This window comes from Hyla sarda, chromosome 2 (assembly GCF_029499605.1).
Source record: "Hyla sarda isolate aHylSar1 chromosome 2, aHylSar1.hap1, whole genome shotgun sequence".
Classification (NCBI taxonomy): domain Eukaryota; kingdom Metazoa; phylum Chordata; class Amphibia; order Anura; family Hylidae; genus Hyla; species Hyla sarda.
In genome coordinates, this window is record NC_079190.1 from 277400274 (window position 1) to 277417148 (window position 16875).

The window sequence follows — 16875 nt, forward strand, 5'->3', positions numbered from 1 at the left end:
CCGTAGTTTCATTCTCTGCCAGATACCAACCAAGCAGCAACAGCCTGATGTTACCAGGGTGGGCGAGGACCATTGTTACTGGCCCTCCCCAGCCTAAATAACGCCAGCCTGTTACCACCTTGGCCCAGGAGCGCCATATTTGGCGCTCTGGGCCTGTTGGTACTGGCTTTCCCTGGCACCCTTGGGGCAGAGGGTACCGAGGTGGTAATTGGGGATTAGCACTAGCTGTTTTTGGTGCTAACGCTAAGCCCCGGCTTAGTAATGGATTTCGTCTACAAGACGGCTTCCACTACTAAGCCTGAAAATGTAATTATAAAAAAGACGACACATTGAAAAAAAAATTATGAAAAAACACTCCCCCACAGCCCGCATTAACCCTTTTACTGACATTAAAAAAACACTGGTCATCGTCGCAATCCACCGAATCTGATGTAGTCCTCCGCCAACGGCAGTCCAGGCATGCTGGGAGTCGTAGTTTTTCAACAGCCGGAGGCGCCCCTGGTTAGGAAACACTTATCTATTCTATATGCTACTGTATAGTCCATCATGCTGGGAGTTGTAGTTTTTGTTTGGTGCAGCTGCTGAACCACAGGCTATATCAGGGCATGCTGGGAGTTGTAGTTAGTAACTAACTGCAACTTTTAAATTTAATTAAAAAAAAGCGATCAAAAAGTCACATTGAAACAAAAATGGTACTGTTAAAAACTACAGACCGGCGCACAAAAAATTTGCCCTCATACAGGCCCGTATAAGGAGAAATAAAAATTTATAGGGGTCAAAATAGGACTAAATTTCCCCTGCATATGTGCATCCTGTGATGTCACTCTTATATAAATAATTATGCAAATGAGCATGGCCGGTCTCACAACTATTATTTATATGATGTATCGCCATGTGTCTTCTACAATCTGACAATAATTCACTCAGTTATTCCCATAATGAAGAATTGGGCTCCTCCTGTGCTTGGTGACTGAGACCAGAAGTCCTGCTCTCCACAGCTTTAACCTATTATGGATGCAGGGTGTACCTGTACGCCCTGAGTCCTCTCCCTTTCTATAAAGCGGGGGCCACGGCACATCGTGGTGCCGCACGCTATTAACGCTTTAGATACCCCTTTCAAAGATTATTGCCACGTCTAAAGTGAAAGTAAACTACTCCCGGCTAGCTCAGTCGGCTGTTTGGGACCACCGCGGCAAAATCGTGGCGTCCCGAACAGCTGGAACACACAAGGAGGGCCCCTACCTTCCTCCTACGTGTCCGATCGCCGAATGACTGCTCCTTGTCTGAGATCCAGGCATGAGCAGTCAAGCGGCAGAAAGAATCATCAATCAATGTTATCCTATGGGATAACAATGATCAATATAAAAGATCAGTTTGTGCAGTATTATAGCCCCTATCGGGGCTATAACATTGCAAAAAAAAAAAAAGTGGGAAAAAAAAGTTAATAAAGATCCTTTAACCCCTTCCCTAATAAAAGTTTGAATCACCCCCCTTTTCCCATAAAAAAAAAAAACCTGTATAAATAAAAATAAACATATGTGGTATTGCCGCGTGCGGAAATTTCCTAATTAATAAAAAAAAAAATATATATATATATATATATCTATATATATATATATATATATATATATATATATATATATATATAGTTAATTAAACCGCACGGTCAATGGTGTAGATGCAAAAAAATTCCAAAGTCCAAAATAGCGTATTTTTTGACACTTTTTATATGATAAAAAATTTAATAAAAAGTGATCAAAAAGTCAGATCAATACAAAAATAAAAAAGTACCGCTTAAAAATTCAGAGATCACGTATGCAGAAAAATAAAAAAGTTATAGGGGTCAGAAGATGACAGTTTTAAACGTATACATTTTCCTGCATGTAGTTATGATTTTTCTAGAAGTACGACAAAATCAAACCTATATATAAGTAGGGTATCATTTTAACTGTATGGACCTACAGAATAAAGAGAAGGTGTCATTGCGTACTGCGTAGAAACAGAAGCCCCCAAAAGTTACAAAATGGCGTTTTTTCTTCAATTTTGTCGCACAATGTTTTTTTCCCCCATTTCGTCATAGATTTTTGGGTATAATGGCTGATGTCACTACAAAGTAGAATTGGTGGTCAAAAAAATAAGCCACCATATGGATTTTTAGGTGCAAAATTGAAAGAATTATGATTTTTTAAAGGTAAGGAGGAAAAAACTAAAGTGCAAAAACGGAAAAACCCTGAATCCTTCATAGTAATACCTCACTGTATATAGAGAAGCAGGTTTTAGGACCACACATCCCAGGACCCTGCCCAGTCTGCACATACACACATCTGAGTATTCCCTCTTCCAGGGGCTCTTCATTCCTCTACATATATTTAGATCTTCGCAGCAGTTCCGATCAATGCAGAGAACACTCAACAATGCTGTTTCGCTTAGGAAATGACTGTTCTGAGAGTGGAAGCATTGCAGCTCGCAGCGGACGTGCTGTGATGGTCTGGGCTGTCTGCACATAGGAAGTGTGTAACCACTGACGTGTTCCTGCTCAGGAAAACATTCCCATCCTTTAGCTGCAGCGGGAGGAGCAGCCAGGAGCCTGAGCTGAAGTGGGGAGCAGAGCCACTTCCACAAGGTAGGTCTGCCCCTCTCTGCTGCTGCTAGAGGGGGCACAGAGATGAGGACACAAGGTGACATGGCCTTTATAATCCCCAGCAGCTCCATGGGTGTGGGCACTGTATAGATTTCTAAACTGGATGTGATGCTCTACTAAGAACAGGTTGTTTGCAAGGAGGGGGTTGGGCATGGGATCTCATATATAACAGAGGATGGGCTTACTATGCAGTAAGGATACTGTGCAGTGTAGCTGGATAGGCTGTCAGTGTATTCACCTTGGTTTTTAGTAGCTTTATAAAGGGGCACTGTCTTTCTTCACCAAATAAATGCAATAAAATAACATTAGAAGGAACATATTTCTATCTTTCTGCTGTTGCATTTCTGATCTATTTGATTTAGTACCTACCTGGAACATGTCATCCTAGCCCAATATCTATGGTTACCGAGAGAGGCCCTGGTAGGTGGCTGTGATAGACTGTACATCAGGGTGCTGTCCTTTCAGCACCAGGCAATGAGTGCAGGAAGGAAGCACAGCCTCCTTCCTCTACCACAGTTTCCCAAGTAGTGTGCCTCCAGCTGTTGCAGAACTACAACTCCCAGCATGCCCAACGGGCATGCTGGGAGTTGTAGTTCTGCAGCAGCTGCAGGCACACTGCTTGGGAAATGTTGGGCATGCTGGGAGTTGTAGTTCTATAACAGCTGGAGGCACACTGACGTTGGGCATGCTTGCTGGGAGTTGTAGTTCTGCAACAGCTGGAGGCACACTGCTTGGGAAACGTTGGGCATGCTGGGAGTTGTAGTTCTGCAACAGCTGGAGGCACACTGCTTGGGAAATGTTGGGCATGCTGGGAGTTGTAGTTCTATAACAGCTGGAGGCACACTGCTTGGGAAACGTTGGGCATGCTGGGAGTTGTAGTTCTGCAACAGCTGGAGGCACACTGACGTTGGGCATGCTGGGAGTTGTAGTTCGGCAACAGCTGGAGGCCCACTGCTTGGGAAACGTTAGGCATGCTGGGAGTTGTAGTTCTGCAACAGCTGGAGGCACATTGCTTGGGAAACGTTCGGCATGCTGGGAGTTGTAGTCTGCAACAGCTGGAGGCACACTGCTTGGGAAACGTTGGGCATGCTGGGAGTTGTAGTTCTGCAACAGCTTGAGGCACACTGCTTGGGAAACATTGGGCATGCTGGGAGTTGTAGTTCTGCAACAGCTGGAGGCACACTGTTTGGGAAACGTTGGGCATGGTGGGAGTTGTAGTTCTGCAACAGCTGCAGGCACACTGCTTGGGAAACGTTGGGCATGCTGGTAGTTGTAGTTCTGTAACAGCTGGAGGCAAACTGCTTGGGAAACGTTGGGCATGCTGGGAGTTGTAGTTCTGCAACAGCTGGAGGCACACTGCTTGGGAAACGTTGAGCATGCTGGGAGTTGTAGTTCTGCAACAGCTGGAGGAACACTGCTGGAGAAACGTTGGGCATACTTGGAGTTGTAGTTCTGCAACAGCTGGAGGCACACTGCTTGGGAAACATTGGGCATGCTGGGAGTTGTAGTTCTGCAACAACTGGAGGCACACTGCTGGGGAAACGTTGAGCATGCTGGGAGTTGTAGTTGTGCAACAGCTGGAGGAACACTGCTTGGGAAACGTTGGGCATACTTGTAGTTGTAGTTCTGCAACAGCTGGAGGCACACTGCTTGGGAAACATTGGGCATGCTGGAAGTTGTAGTTCTAGAACAGCTGGAAGCACACTGCTTGGGAAACGTTGGGCATGCTGGGAGTTGTAGTTCTGCAACAGCTGGAGGCACACTGCTTGGGGAACACTGCTCGACCAGACCTCTCCCTGATCATACATCAGCTGTACACATCTGTATATGAAACCTCAGCTTCTTAAAGCATATACAGTGTACGTCATCCTCAACTACATCCGTAAATATTGATTAAAGACTATCAACAGTGTTTGGATGAAGCACATTATAAACTTACTTTCTAGGGCTAAAGGATAATGGTGCCATATGTGGATATTTTATTTACTGCGTGCCACTCAAAATACATCAATGTTTTAGAATTCCCACTTCAAGGCAAAATAGTTTTTATATTTACCCACAGTTTATGTGTCTGATGGTATTCAGTGTGAAGTTTAGCCCTGTATCCTGTGGCTGGGTCATTGACCAATTTGGTTATTTGAATAGAACCATATAATATATAATGAAACCACATTGGGACAACCACACAGAATTGTAATGAACAGATAAGAAAACTGAACAATGTAATAGGAAACTTTGGTATACATCTTGGGTGGTTCTCTCAAGGAGATATTTCATGTCCTTTTGTTTATTCTGTCACATGATCAATTGAAGTCATCATGCGACTTCAAACCATCCATACTTGGCCCAATTTTTGGGTGAGATTCTGATCTTGAGATGCATAAAGGTGCCAAATTTTGCACAAAAACTTAGTGTTTTAAAATCTGATTTGTGATAACATTATATGACTATTAAGCCAAAGGGTGTTCTATAAAAAATGTATTGTACCTTGGGTATCCATAGGCAGCACATCAGAGGTACAAGCTCAGCAGATGTTCCACCAACCATAAATAACTACACCAGAACCACTTTGGTGTGTATATAAAGGGGTCCCGTTCTAGTTATTTATAGTCATTTAAAGGGAACCTGTCATCATTTTCATGCTGCCTCCCACAAGTCATTGGGGCGGTCCAAAAGCCTTGATTGATAGATCTCTCCCTGTACTCAAACAGAAAGACATCTATTAATCAAGGTTGGGTAAACGGGGAGAAGCCGAGCACCGCCCCAATGACTCATGGTTCAGGCAGCATGAAAATGATGACAGGGTCCCTTTCACACAATGACATACTGGTTACTAAGACACACTGTTAGTAGGTACATCAATAAAGGCCTTATAAAATTTAGGAAATGTATTGTTGCATGGATTGTATACAATCTAATATGTATACAAATATTTACAATGCAGATTTTTCTCACTGCTAAAATAAAGTGACTCAAATGACTGAATCTAGAATTGTAAAAAACACAAGACTGGGACACTTTGTGTTTACATAGCTGTATGTAGCATGTGACACAAAGTTTAGGATCCCTACTGTACAAATGATTTGAGAAAAGATGAAGATTGCTCTTTAAAAACAATAATACCCTTGTTTAAGGATTAATGAGCTCTTCATGTTGGGGGTGTCAAAGACCCCTGTGTTTTTAACAGAAACAACGGTTCCTTGTGTCAACTTGATAAGAGCTTCTATTTCAGTAACTTACTATTCATGTGACTGTGACATTAAAGAATAAAACATCTCTTGCAAAACAACTATTTGATAGCCCAAAATAAACATAGAAAATATGAAGCCTTTCAACTTAAGTCAGGCCGCATAGTTTTTAAAGTTAGTTATCTGTAATAAAACTTTGTTGTGTCTTCCAGTATACAGTGATACAGCTTTCTTTTGTGATGTGATTTTATGTAAATTATCATGCCCCAAAATTATCATTCAGTTTTTGACATTTTTGAACCCTTTTTGTGCATATATTATTTCCTTATCAAAGGAAATAATACATTCAGTTGATATTGTGTGCCGAAAGTTGCATTTAAAGGGGTGCTCTGCCCCTAACCCCTTAACGACCAAGGACGTATATTTACGTCCTTGGCCAGCTCCCGCGATATATTGGGTCGGTCCCGGCATGTATCTGATGCCGGGACCCGGGGCTAATAGCACCCGGTAGCGATCGCGGTGCCGCGCGCTATTAACCCTTTAGACGCGGTTCAAAGTTTAACGCCGCGTCTAAACCGAAAGTGAAAGCTGCCCGGCTGCTCAGCGGGGCTGATCGGGACCACCCCAGTGAAAATGCGGTGTCCCGATCAGCTGGGACACGAGCGGAGGTCCTCTTACCTGCCTCCGGCGTGTCCCCTCGGCGATTGATTCCTCCAAGCCTGAGATTCAGGCTTGAGCAATTGACCGCCGATAACGCTGATCACTGCAAAGCTGTGGCTTTGCAGTGAACAGGGTATAAGATCAGTGTGTGCAGTGTTATAGGTCCCTATTAGTGTTGAGCGGCATAGGCCATATTCGAATTTGCGAATATTCGCGAATATATGGACGAATATTCATCATATATTCGCGAATATTCGCATATTCATTATATTCTCGTTTTATGTTCGCATATGCGAAAATACGCATATGCGAAAATAAACATATGTGAACATTCGCATATGCGAATTTTCGCATATGCGAATTTTCGCACGCCAGTCTCACACAGTAGTATTACAGCCTTCTTTACACCACACAAGCTGGAAGCAGAGAGGGGTGATCACTGTGATGTGTACTGTGAAAAAAAAAAAATAAACGAATATTCGTAATTACGAATATATAGCGCTATATTCGCGAAATTCGCGAATTCGCGAATAATATTCGAATTGCGAATATTCGCGAGCAACACTAGTCCCTATGGGAGCTATAACCCTGCAAAAAAAGTGTAAAAAAAAAGTTAATAAATGTGATTTAACCCTTTCCTTAATAAAAGTTCAAATCACCCCCCTTTTCCCATAAAAAAAACACCATGTAAATAAAAATAAATATAAACATATATGGTATCGCCGCGTGCATAAATGTCTGAACTATAAAAATATATCATTAATTAAACTGCACGGTCAATGGCGTAAGCGCAAAAAAATTCCAAAGTCCAAAATAACGTATTTTTGGTCGCTTTTCATATAATGAAAAAATGAATAAAAAGCGATCAAAAAGTCCGATCAATACAAAAATGGTACCGCTAAAAACTTCAGATCACGGCGCAAAATATGAGCCCTCATACCGCCCCATACGCGGAAAAAAATAAAGTTATAGGGGTCAGAAGATGACAATTTTAAACGCATAAATTTTTCTGTGTGTAGTTATGATTTTTTACAGAAGTACAACAAAATCCAATCTATATAAGTAGGGTATCATTTTAATCGTATGAACCTACAGAATAAAGATAAGGTGTCATTTTTACCGAAAAATGTACTGCGTAGAAACAGAAGCCCCCAAAAGTTTCAAAATTGCGTTTTTTCTACAATTTCGTCCCACAATGATTTTTTTTTCCGTTTCGCCATAGATTTTTGGCTAAATTGACTGATGTAACTTCAAAGTAGAAATGGTGGCGCAAAACATAAGCCATCATATGGATTTTTAGGTGCAAAATTGAAAGGGTTAGGATTTTTTAAAAGGTGAGGAGGAAAAAATGAAAGTGCAAAAACAGAAAAACCCGTGGTCGTTAAGGGTCTAGACATCATAGGAGATAAGATGTCTGATCGTGGGGGTCCCGCCGCTGGGGACCCCTCTGCTGCACTCGGCGTTCGTTTAGAGTCGGGTTTAGAGCCGGGGGCTCGTGACGTCACGAGTGGGCATGACTGATGTTACGAGCCTTCGCCAGTCATCCGGCATGGAGCATAGTTCACTCTATGTACCAGATGTCTGGGGTGCCACAGCCGAGATCACAGGGGTTCCCAGCGGCACGACCCCCGCGATAAGACATCCCCCTTTAAAGCACCACTTTAAAATGAATATGTAAGTTTCCCTTTAGCAAACTATTTGTTTTAACTTCCTAAAGACATATAATGGTCAATGTAATTTTAAACAACATCCCTTCATTTGATAGCCTTTATGATTCCTAACATATTTGTAAATCACTTCATTTAACAAAAACTTTACTCCTTACCACAGAAAAACAGCATTAAAATCTTAGCCACTAGGTGTCTCACTTCTCTGTAATCTGCTGTCCACTGCCCGCTTTTAGAATTAATTTGTCTTTAGTAACACACACATCAAGACAAAAAACAGAAAGGGAGGGTGGGGCTTAGCATGTACTCTGTGCAGGAGAGAGAGAAATAGAAAACCTAATACATCCTGGGTTGTGTACCTGCAATGTTAGACAGTCAGCATGCTGAAAATGATCCATGCTGTTCCTAGAAGGTAAATGAAGGCTTTCCTCTCATTGCTAACAACCCATGAAGCTCACTACAGCTGCACCTTGTGTGCATAGCAGTGTACCTACTGCCATTTGTTCACATTGTTGCAGGGTAATCTCCCCTCCTTTAGCTTCTCAGCAGCAGCTCAGTGCTTCGTGTAACCCCATTCATTGCTGCTGTTTCTTGCATTTCTATTCACATAGCACCTTGCAGGCCGAGTGCATAAGTAACTCCTTTCACATGCCATCTGTAGTAGAGTACTGTTCAAATCACCCCCCAGCACAGTGCCAGGCTGTTCAGTGCACTTTCACCAACATTATGGTATAGCAGGGAACAGTGTATGCTGTGATTGGCCAGAGAAGTCAAGGAAAAGAAGATCTTTGTGTGTACTACTGGAAAACTGCCCAGCTCTGGTTCTACACCATGAAATAGAAAGAATTATAAAAAGCTGTGCACATGAAGGGCTCAATAATAGCAATGAGAGTACTAAAATCACATTGTTACCACTCTAAAAGGTCAATGTATACAAACCAGGCAGTCTAAATAGATATTTTGAAATCACGGTTTGCCTTAATCAAATATGAAGGAACTGCATGAGAAATTGACTTTTATACTCTTGTTTTTTTAACAGATAAAAAAAAAAAAAAAAAAAAGAATACCGTGTGCGAAGATGTTTGCCATACAGAAGCCTGAAACCAGCCCTCACCATTCTCCCTTCTATGGTAATAAGCCTCTGGGAAACATGCCATTTCCCAGTGACAAAGAAAGGAAGCAAGACACAAACTTTAACATTTTGGAGGAGACATATGATAAAAATGAAAACTGGAGACAGGAGAAGAAAGATGAAGGTGACCGTGAAGATAAACTAAATGAAGACACTGACAGAATTCCATTAGAAGATAACAGAACTAATCTAAAAAAAAATGTGATGGTAAAAATGAAGGCTGACAAGTCTGAAGGGATCAGCTTGTCTTCATCAGAGGAAGAAGTTAGAAGCCCCCCAGAAGGGGCAGAAATAATGCAATTAGGGGTGGACACACCAGCTACAGAGACAACAAAGGGATGCAACGAATGGCCAGGTTCACCCTTAGAAGACAATGGTTATGCCAGCAGTTCACCCAGCATTGACAGTCCTGACAGAATTACGGTCACTACATGGGAGGACACTAAAGCCTCTACTTTAACATCCACAGAACAAGTTGATCCTGACATAGAGAAGTCTGAAGATGAATCCTCATCAGATTCAGAATCCCTCACACTGACCCTGACAGAAGCTTTTCAGAGTCTGCAAGACAAGGAAAAGTTAAAGGAGCAAGAAAAGGAAAAGCATCATGCACAATTGACAATGTATAGGAGACTGGCTCTTCTGAGATGGATCAGAAGCCTTCAACAACGGGTGAAGGATCAGCAGAATAGGCTTCAGGAGAGCTTCGACACTATCCTAGACAACCGCAAGGAGATCTTAAGATACATACAGCAGGGCTGCAATAAGTCACCAACTAAGGAAGCAGCATAAAATAGTAAAAATCATGGCACTTCTCAATGTGTAAATTTCCTTAACCCCAAATCCTGAGAGTTGTTATTAAAAATCGTGTTAATGTGAAGCAAAAAGCCAGGAAAATACTAAAGGCCCTATCACAGCTTTTACATACTCAACCAAGTGCTGGAAGTGGGAAAGTGACTATCTTATTTATTCACTTTGATGATGTAAAAAATTAATAATAAAGTAGCAAGAAATATATGCTGTTCACACTGCTTTAATATTGTATTAAATAATTTGTAATCTCAGCCCAAGGTCAATACTGAATACATCGTGTCACCATAATTCAGAAAAGGCTGTACTCCATTATATTAGTTGAATATATTTTTTATATAAATGTATTATGATATCATTAAATGTCCTTACTGTAAACTAATGTGCCATGTTACTATATTAAAGATCTAAACATTAAATGCACAATGTATTGTATACAACACAAAAAAAGCAAAACACAATCTTTACAACAAAAAATATAATACAATGCTATGAACATCTATTGGGTAGATCAGTGCAATTATGCAGCAAAAATCCAGTTTTGTCATATGTTGTCAGGATCCGAACTGGTATGCAGAGAGGACACTGGAGGTGGATCCTCTGTGTCAGTGAGGTGATGGTGTGGGCCATACCAGGGGAACGGAATCTAAGGGGTTACTGGTTTTCACCAAAGCCCGCCGCAAAGCGGGATGGACTTGCAGTGGCAGGTGACTCAACCTCACTGACAGCTGAGTCAGGCGCGGTACACAAGGACAAGGCAAGAGCAAGGTCGGACGTAGCAGAAGCTCAGGGCAGGCAGCGAGGTTCGTAGTCAGGGGCAACAGCAGAAGGTCTGGGTACACAGGCTTGGGAACACACTATAATGCTTTCACAGGGCACAAGGCAACAAGATCCGGCAGGGACAGGAAGGGGAAGTGGGTTTATATGGAGTGGAAGTGCTTAGGAACTGATTGGGCCAGGCACCAATTAATGGTGCACTGGCCCTTTAAATCTGAGAGACCCGGCACGCGCGCGCGCCCTAGAGAGTGGGGCTGCGCACGCCAGGACTGAGCAGAAGGATGGGGCCGGTAAGAGACACGGGATGCGACCCGCGGGCGGGCACGTCCCGCCGCGGGGGTCGCATCCCCGCCGAGAGACATAGAGCAGCGAGTCAGACTCGCAGACCGGAGCGCTGCAAGCAGAGGAGTAACGCCGCGAACGCTCCGGAGGGGAAGCGGGGCCCGGAGCAATCGGCGTTACAGTACCCCCTTTTGGTCTCCCCCTCTTTTTGGAGCCTAGGAACCTAAGGATGAGTTCCTTGTCGAGGATATTGTCCTCGGGCTCCCAAGACCTCTCTTCGGGACCACAATTCTCCCAATCAACAAGAATTTTTTTTTTTTACATCTGACGACCTTGGAGGCGAAGATTTCTTTTTCTGAGAAGACGTCAGAGGACCCAGTGACAGGAGCAGGAACGGTGACCATGGGGGAAAAGCGGTTAAGAATAAGAGGTTTGAGAAGGGATACATGAAAGGAGTTAGGAATACGAAGAGAAGGAGGAAGATGGAGCTTGTAGGAGACGGAGTTGATTTGGCTTTTGACTCTATATGGTCCGAGGTAGCGAGGACCCAACTTGTAGCTAGGGACACGAAACCGAATATATTTGGCAGAGAGCCACACTTCGTCACCAGGGGCAAAGACAGGAGGAGATCTTCTCTTCTTATCCGCGTGTTTCTTCATGTGAGGAGAGGCCAGTGAGAGCGACTTTTGAGTTTCTTTCCAGATAGAAGAGAAGTCCAGGGTCAAATCATCTACGGCAGGAACTCCAGATGAAGTGGGGATGGGGAGGGGGGGAAGAGGGTGACGGCCGTACACCACAAAGAACGAAGACTTGGCGGATGACTCAGAGTTTTTGAAATTGTACGAGAATTCAGCCCAGGGTAACAGGTCGACCATCATCTTGACGGGAGAAAACAAAATGTCGCAGATAGTCGCCAAGGATCTGGTTCATTCTCTCCACTTGTCCATTGGACTAAGGGTGGTAGGAGGACGAGAAATGTAATTGATTTTTAATTGATTGCAGAGAGCTCTCCAAAATTTAGACACAAATTGAACGCCTCTATCCGAGACGATATGCGTGGGAAGCCCATGAAGACGAAAGATCTGCAAAAAAATAGCTTCAGTTGGCGCAGAAGGAAGGCCTGGAAGCGGAGTAAAGTGAGCCATTTTGGAAAAACGATCAACGACCACCCAGATGACCGTGTTGCCATGGTATACAGGAAGATCAGTGATGAAGTCCATGGCTATGTGGGACCAAGGCTGTTCAGGCACCGGCAGCGGATGGAGAAGGCCTGAAGGTTTCTGACGAGGGGTCTTGTCACGTGCACATATTGTACAGGCTCGTACGAAATTGGTCACATCCTTTTCCAAGGAGGACCACCAATAGTGTCTGGCAATCAACTGTAAAGTGTTTTTTATTCCAGCGTGACCAGCCAGAAGGGAGTAATTGTCACGATGCCGGCTGGCAGGTAGTGGATCCTCTGTGCCAGAGAGGGATTGGCGTGGACCGTGCTAGTGGACCGGTTCTAAGCCACTACTGGTTTTCACCAGAGCCCGCCGCAAAGCGGGATGGTCTTGCTGCGGCGGTAGTGACCAGGTCGTATCCACTAGCAACGGCTCACCTCTCTGGCTGCTGAAGATAGGCGCGGTACAAGGGAGTAGGCAAAAGCAAGGTCGGACGTAGCAGAAGGTCGGGGCAGGCAGCAAGGATCGCAGTCAGGGGCAACGGCAGAAGGTCTGGAAACACAGGCAAGGAACACACAAGGAACGCTTTCACTGGCACTAAGGCAACAAGATCCGGCAAGGGAGTGCAGGGGAAGTGAGGTGATATAGGGAAGTGCACAGGTGAACACACTAATTGGAACCACTGCGCCAATCAGCGGCGCAGTGGCCCTTTAAATCGCAGAGACCCGGCGCGCGCGCGCCCTAGGGAGCGGGGCCGCGCGCGCCGGGACAGAACAGACGGAGAGCGAGTCAGGTAGGGGAGCCGGGGTGCGCATCGCGAGCGGGCGCTACCCGCATCGCGAATCGCATCCCGGCTGGCAGCGGAATCGCAGCGCCCCGGGTCAGAGGACGTGACCGGAGCGCTGCCGCGGGGAGAGTGAAGCGAGCGCTCCGGGGAGGAGCGGGGACCCGGAGCGCTCGGCGTAACAGTACCCCCCCCCTTGGGTCTCCCCCTCTTCTTAGAGCCTGAGAACCTGAGGAGCAGACTTTTGTCTAGGATGTTGTCCTCAGGTTCCCAGGATCTCTCTTCAGGACCACAACCCTCCCAGTCCACTAAAAAAAAATTTTTCCCTCTGACCTTTTTGGCAGCTAAAATTTCTTTGACCGAGAAGATGTCCGAGGAGCCGGAAACAGGAGTGGGAGGAACAGATTTGGGAGAAAAACGGTTGAGGATGAGTGGTTTGAGAAGAGAGACGTGAAAGGCATTAGGGATACGAAGAGAGGGAGGAAGAAGAAGTTTATAAGAGACAGGATTAATTTGACACAAAATTTTGAAAGGACCAAGATAGCGTGGTCCCAACTTGTAGCTAGGGACACGGAAGCGGACATATTTAGCGGAGAGCCATACCTTGTCTCCAGGGGAAAAAACGGGGGGAGCTCTTCTTTTCTTATCCGCGAACTTCTTCATGCGTGATGAAGCCTGTAAGAGAGAATTTTGGGTCTCTCTCCATATGATGGAAAGGTCACGAGAAATTTCATCCACAGCGGGCAGACCAGAGGGCAAGGGAGTAGGGAGGGGGGGAAGAGGGTGACGGCCGTACACCACGAAAAATGGGGATTTGGAGGAAGACTCAGAGACCCTGAAGTTATACGAGAATTCGGCCCATGGGAGGAGATCTGCCCAGTCATCCTGGCGGGAGGAAACAAAATGTCGCAAATAATCACCCAAGATCTGGTTAATCCTTTCTACTTGTCCATTGGACTGGGGATGATATGCAGAAGAAAAATTTAATTTAATCTTGAGTTGTTTACAGAGAGCCCTCCAGAATTTAGACACGAATTGGACGCCTCTATCCGAGACAATCTGCGTAGGCAACCCGTGAAGACGAAAAATGTGTACAAAAAATTGTTTAGCCAACTGAGGCGCAGAAGGAAGACCAGGAAGAGGGATGAAATGTGCCATTTTGGAGAATCGATCAACGACCACCCAAATAACAGTGTTGCCACGGGAAGGGGGTAAATCAGTAATAAAATCCATACCAATCAGAGACCAAGGCTGTTCGGGGACAGGCAGAGGATGAAGAAAACCAGCGGGCTTCTGGCGAGGAGTCTTATCCCGGGCACAGATAGTGCAGGCTCGCACAAAGTCCACAACATCCGTCTCCAGAGTCGGCCACCAATAGAAGCGGGAGATGAGTTGCACAGATTTCTTGATACCCGCATGACCTGCGAGATGGGAGGAGTGACCCCATTTGAGGATTCCGAGGCGTTGGCGAGGAGAAACAAAGGTCTTTCCTGGAGGAGTCTGCCTGATGGAGGCAGGAGAAGTGGAGATCAGGCAGTCAGGTGGAATGATGTGTTGCGGAGAGAGTTCAACTTCTGAGGCATCCGAGGAACGAGAGAGAGCATCGGCCCTAATGTTCTTATCGGCAGGACGAAAGTGAATCTCAAAATTAAATCGGGCAAAGAACAGAGACCACCGGGCCTGGCGAGGATTCAGCCGTTGGGCAGACTGGAGGTAGGAGAGGTTCTTGTGGTCGGTGTAGATAATAACAGGAGAACTTGATCCCTCCAGCAGATGCCTCCATTCCTCAAGTGCTAATTTAATGGCTAGAAGCTCTCGATCCCCGATGGAGTAGTTCCTCTCCGCTGGAGAGAAGGTCCTAGAGAAAAAACCACAAGTGACAGCATGCCCGGAAGAATTTTTTTGTAGAAGAACAGCTCCAGCTCCCACTGAGGAGGCATCAACCTCCAATAGGAAGGGTTTGGAAGGGTCAGGTCTGGAGAGGACGGGAGCCGAAGAAAAGGCAGACTTGAGTCGTTTAAAGGCGTCTTCTGCTTGAGGAGGCCAGGACTTGGGATCAGCATTTTTTTTGGTTAAAGCCACGATAGGAGCCACAATGGTAGAAAAATGTGGAATAAATTGCCTGTAATAATTGGCGAACCCCAAAAAGCGTTGGATAGCACGGAGTCCGGAGGGGCGTGGCCAATCTAAGACGGCAGAGAGTTTGTCTGGATCCATCTGTAGTCCCTGGCCAGAGACCAAATATCCTAGAAAAGGAAGAGATTGGCATTCAAACAGACATTTCTCAATTTTGGCATAGAGTTGGTTGTCACGAAGTCTCTGAAGAACCATACGGACATGCTGGCGGTGTTCTTCTAGATTGGCAGAAAAAATTAGGATATCGTCCAGATATACAACAACACAGGAGTATAACAGATCACGAAAAATTTCATTGACAAAGTCTTGGAAGACGGCAGGGGCGTTGCACAGTCCAAAGGGCATGACCAGATACTCAAAGTGTCCATCTCTGGTGTTAAATGCCGTTTTCCACTCGTCCCCCTCTCTGATGCGGATGAGGTTATAGGCGCCTCTTAAGTCCAATTTAGTGAAGATGTGGGCACCTTGGAGGCGATCAAAGAGTTCAGAGATGAGGGGTAAGGGGTAGCGGTTTTTAACCGTGATTTTATTAAGACCGCGGTAGTCAATGCAAGGACGTAGGGAGCCATCTTTTTTGGACACAAAGAAAAATCCGGCTCCGGCAGGAGAGGAGGATTTACGGATAAAGCCCTTTTTTAGATTCTCCTGGACGTATTCGGACATGGCAAGAGTCTCTGGGGCAGAGAGAGGATAAATTCTGCCCCGGGGTGGAGTAGTGCCCGGGAGGAGGTCGATAGGGCAATCATAAGGCCTGTGAGGAGGTAGAGTCTCAGCTTGTTTTTTGCAGAAAACATCCGCGAAGTCCATATAGGCCTTAGGGAGACCGGTTACTGGAGGAACCACAGAGTTACGGCAAGGGTTACTGGGAACCGGTTTTAGACAGTTCTTGGAACAAGAGGACCCCCAACTCTTGATCTCCCCAGTGGACCAATCCAGGGTAGGGGAATGAAGTTGAAGCCAGGGAAGTCCAAGGAGAATTTCCGAGGTGCAATTGGGGAGGACCAAAAGTTCAATCCTCTCATGATGAGATCCGATGCTCATAAGAAGGGGCTCCGTGCGGAAACGTATGGTACAGTCCAATCTTTCATTATTTACACAATTGATGTAGAGGGGTCTGGCGAGACTGGTCACCGGGATGTTGAACCTGTTGACGAGAGAGGCCAAAATAAAATTTCCTGCAGATCCAGAGTCCAAGAAGGCCACTGTAGAGAAGGAGAAGGCAGAGGCAGACATCCGCACAGGCACAGTAAGACGTGGAGAAGCAGAGTAGACATCAAGGACTGTCTCACCTTTGTGCGGAGTCAGCGTACGTCTTTCCAGGCGGGGAGGACGGATAGGACAATCTCTCAGGAAGTGTTCGGTACTAGCACAGTACAGGCAGAGGTTCTCCATACGGCGTCGTGTCCTCTCTTGAGGTGTCAGGCGAGACCGGTCGACCTGCATAGCCTCCACGGCGGGAGGCACAGGAACAGATTGCAGGGGACCAGAGGAGAGAGGAGCCGAGGAGAAGAAACGCCTCGTGCGAACAGAGTCCATATCTTGGCGGAGTTCCTGACGCCTTTCGGAAAAACGCATGTCAATGCGAGTGGCTAGGTGAATAAGTTCATGTAGATTAGCAGGAATTTCTCGTGCGGC

The 16875-nt window shown here is 45.4% G+C and overlaps 1 protein-coding gene across 1 annotated transcript; it reads left to right on the top strand.

The window, feature by feature from the left end:
• Positions 1–2317: 2317 nt before the first annotated feature.
• C2H1orf216 (chromosome 2 C1orf216 homolog) lies at positions 2318–10520 on the top strand. The gene is made up of 2 exons (XM_056560619.1): positions 2318–2623; positions 9196–10520. Exon 2 carries the CDS (start codon positions 9235–9237, stop codon positions 10078–10080), a length of 846 nt encoding a protein of 281 aa, XP_056416594.1. The 5' UTR covers positions 2318–2623; positions 9196–9234; the 3' UTR covers positions 10081–10520.
• Positions 10521–16875: the final 6355 nt, after the last annotated feature.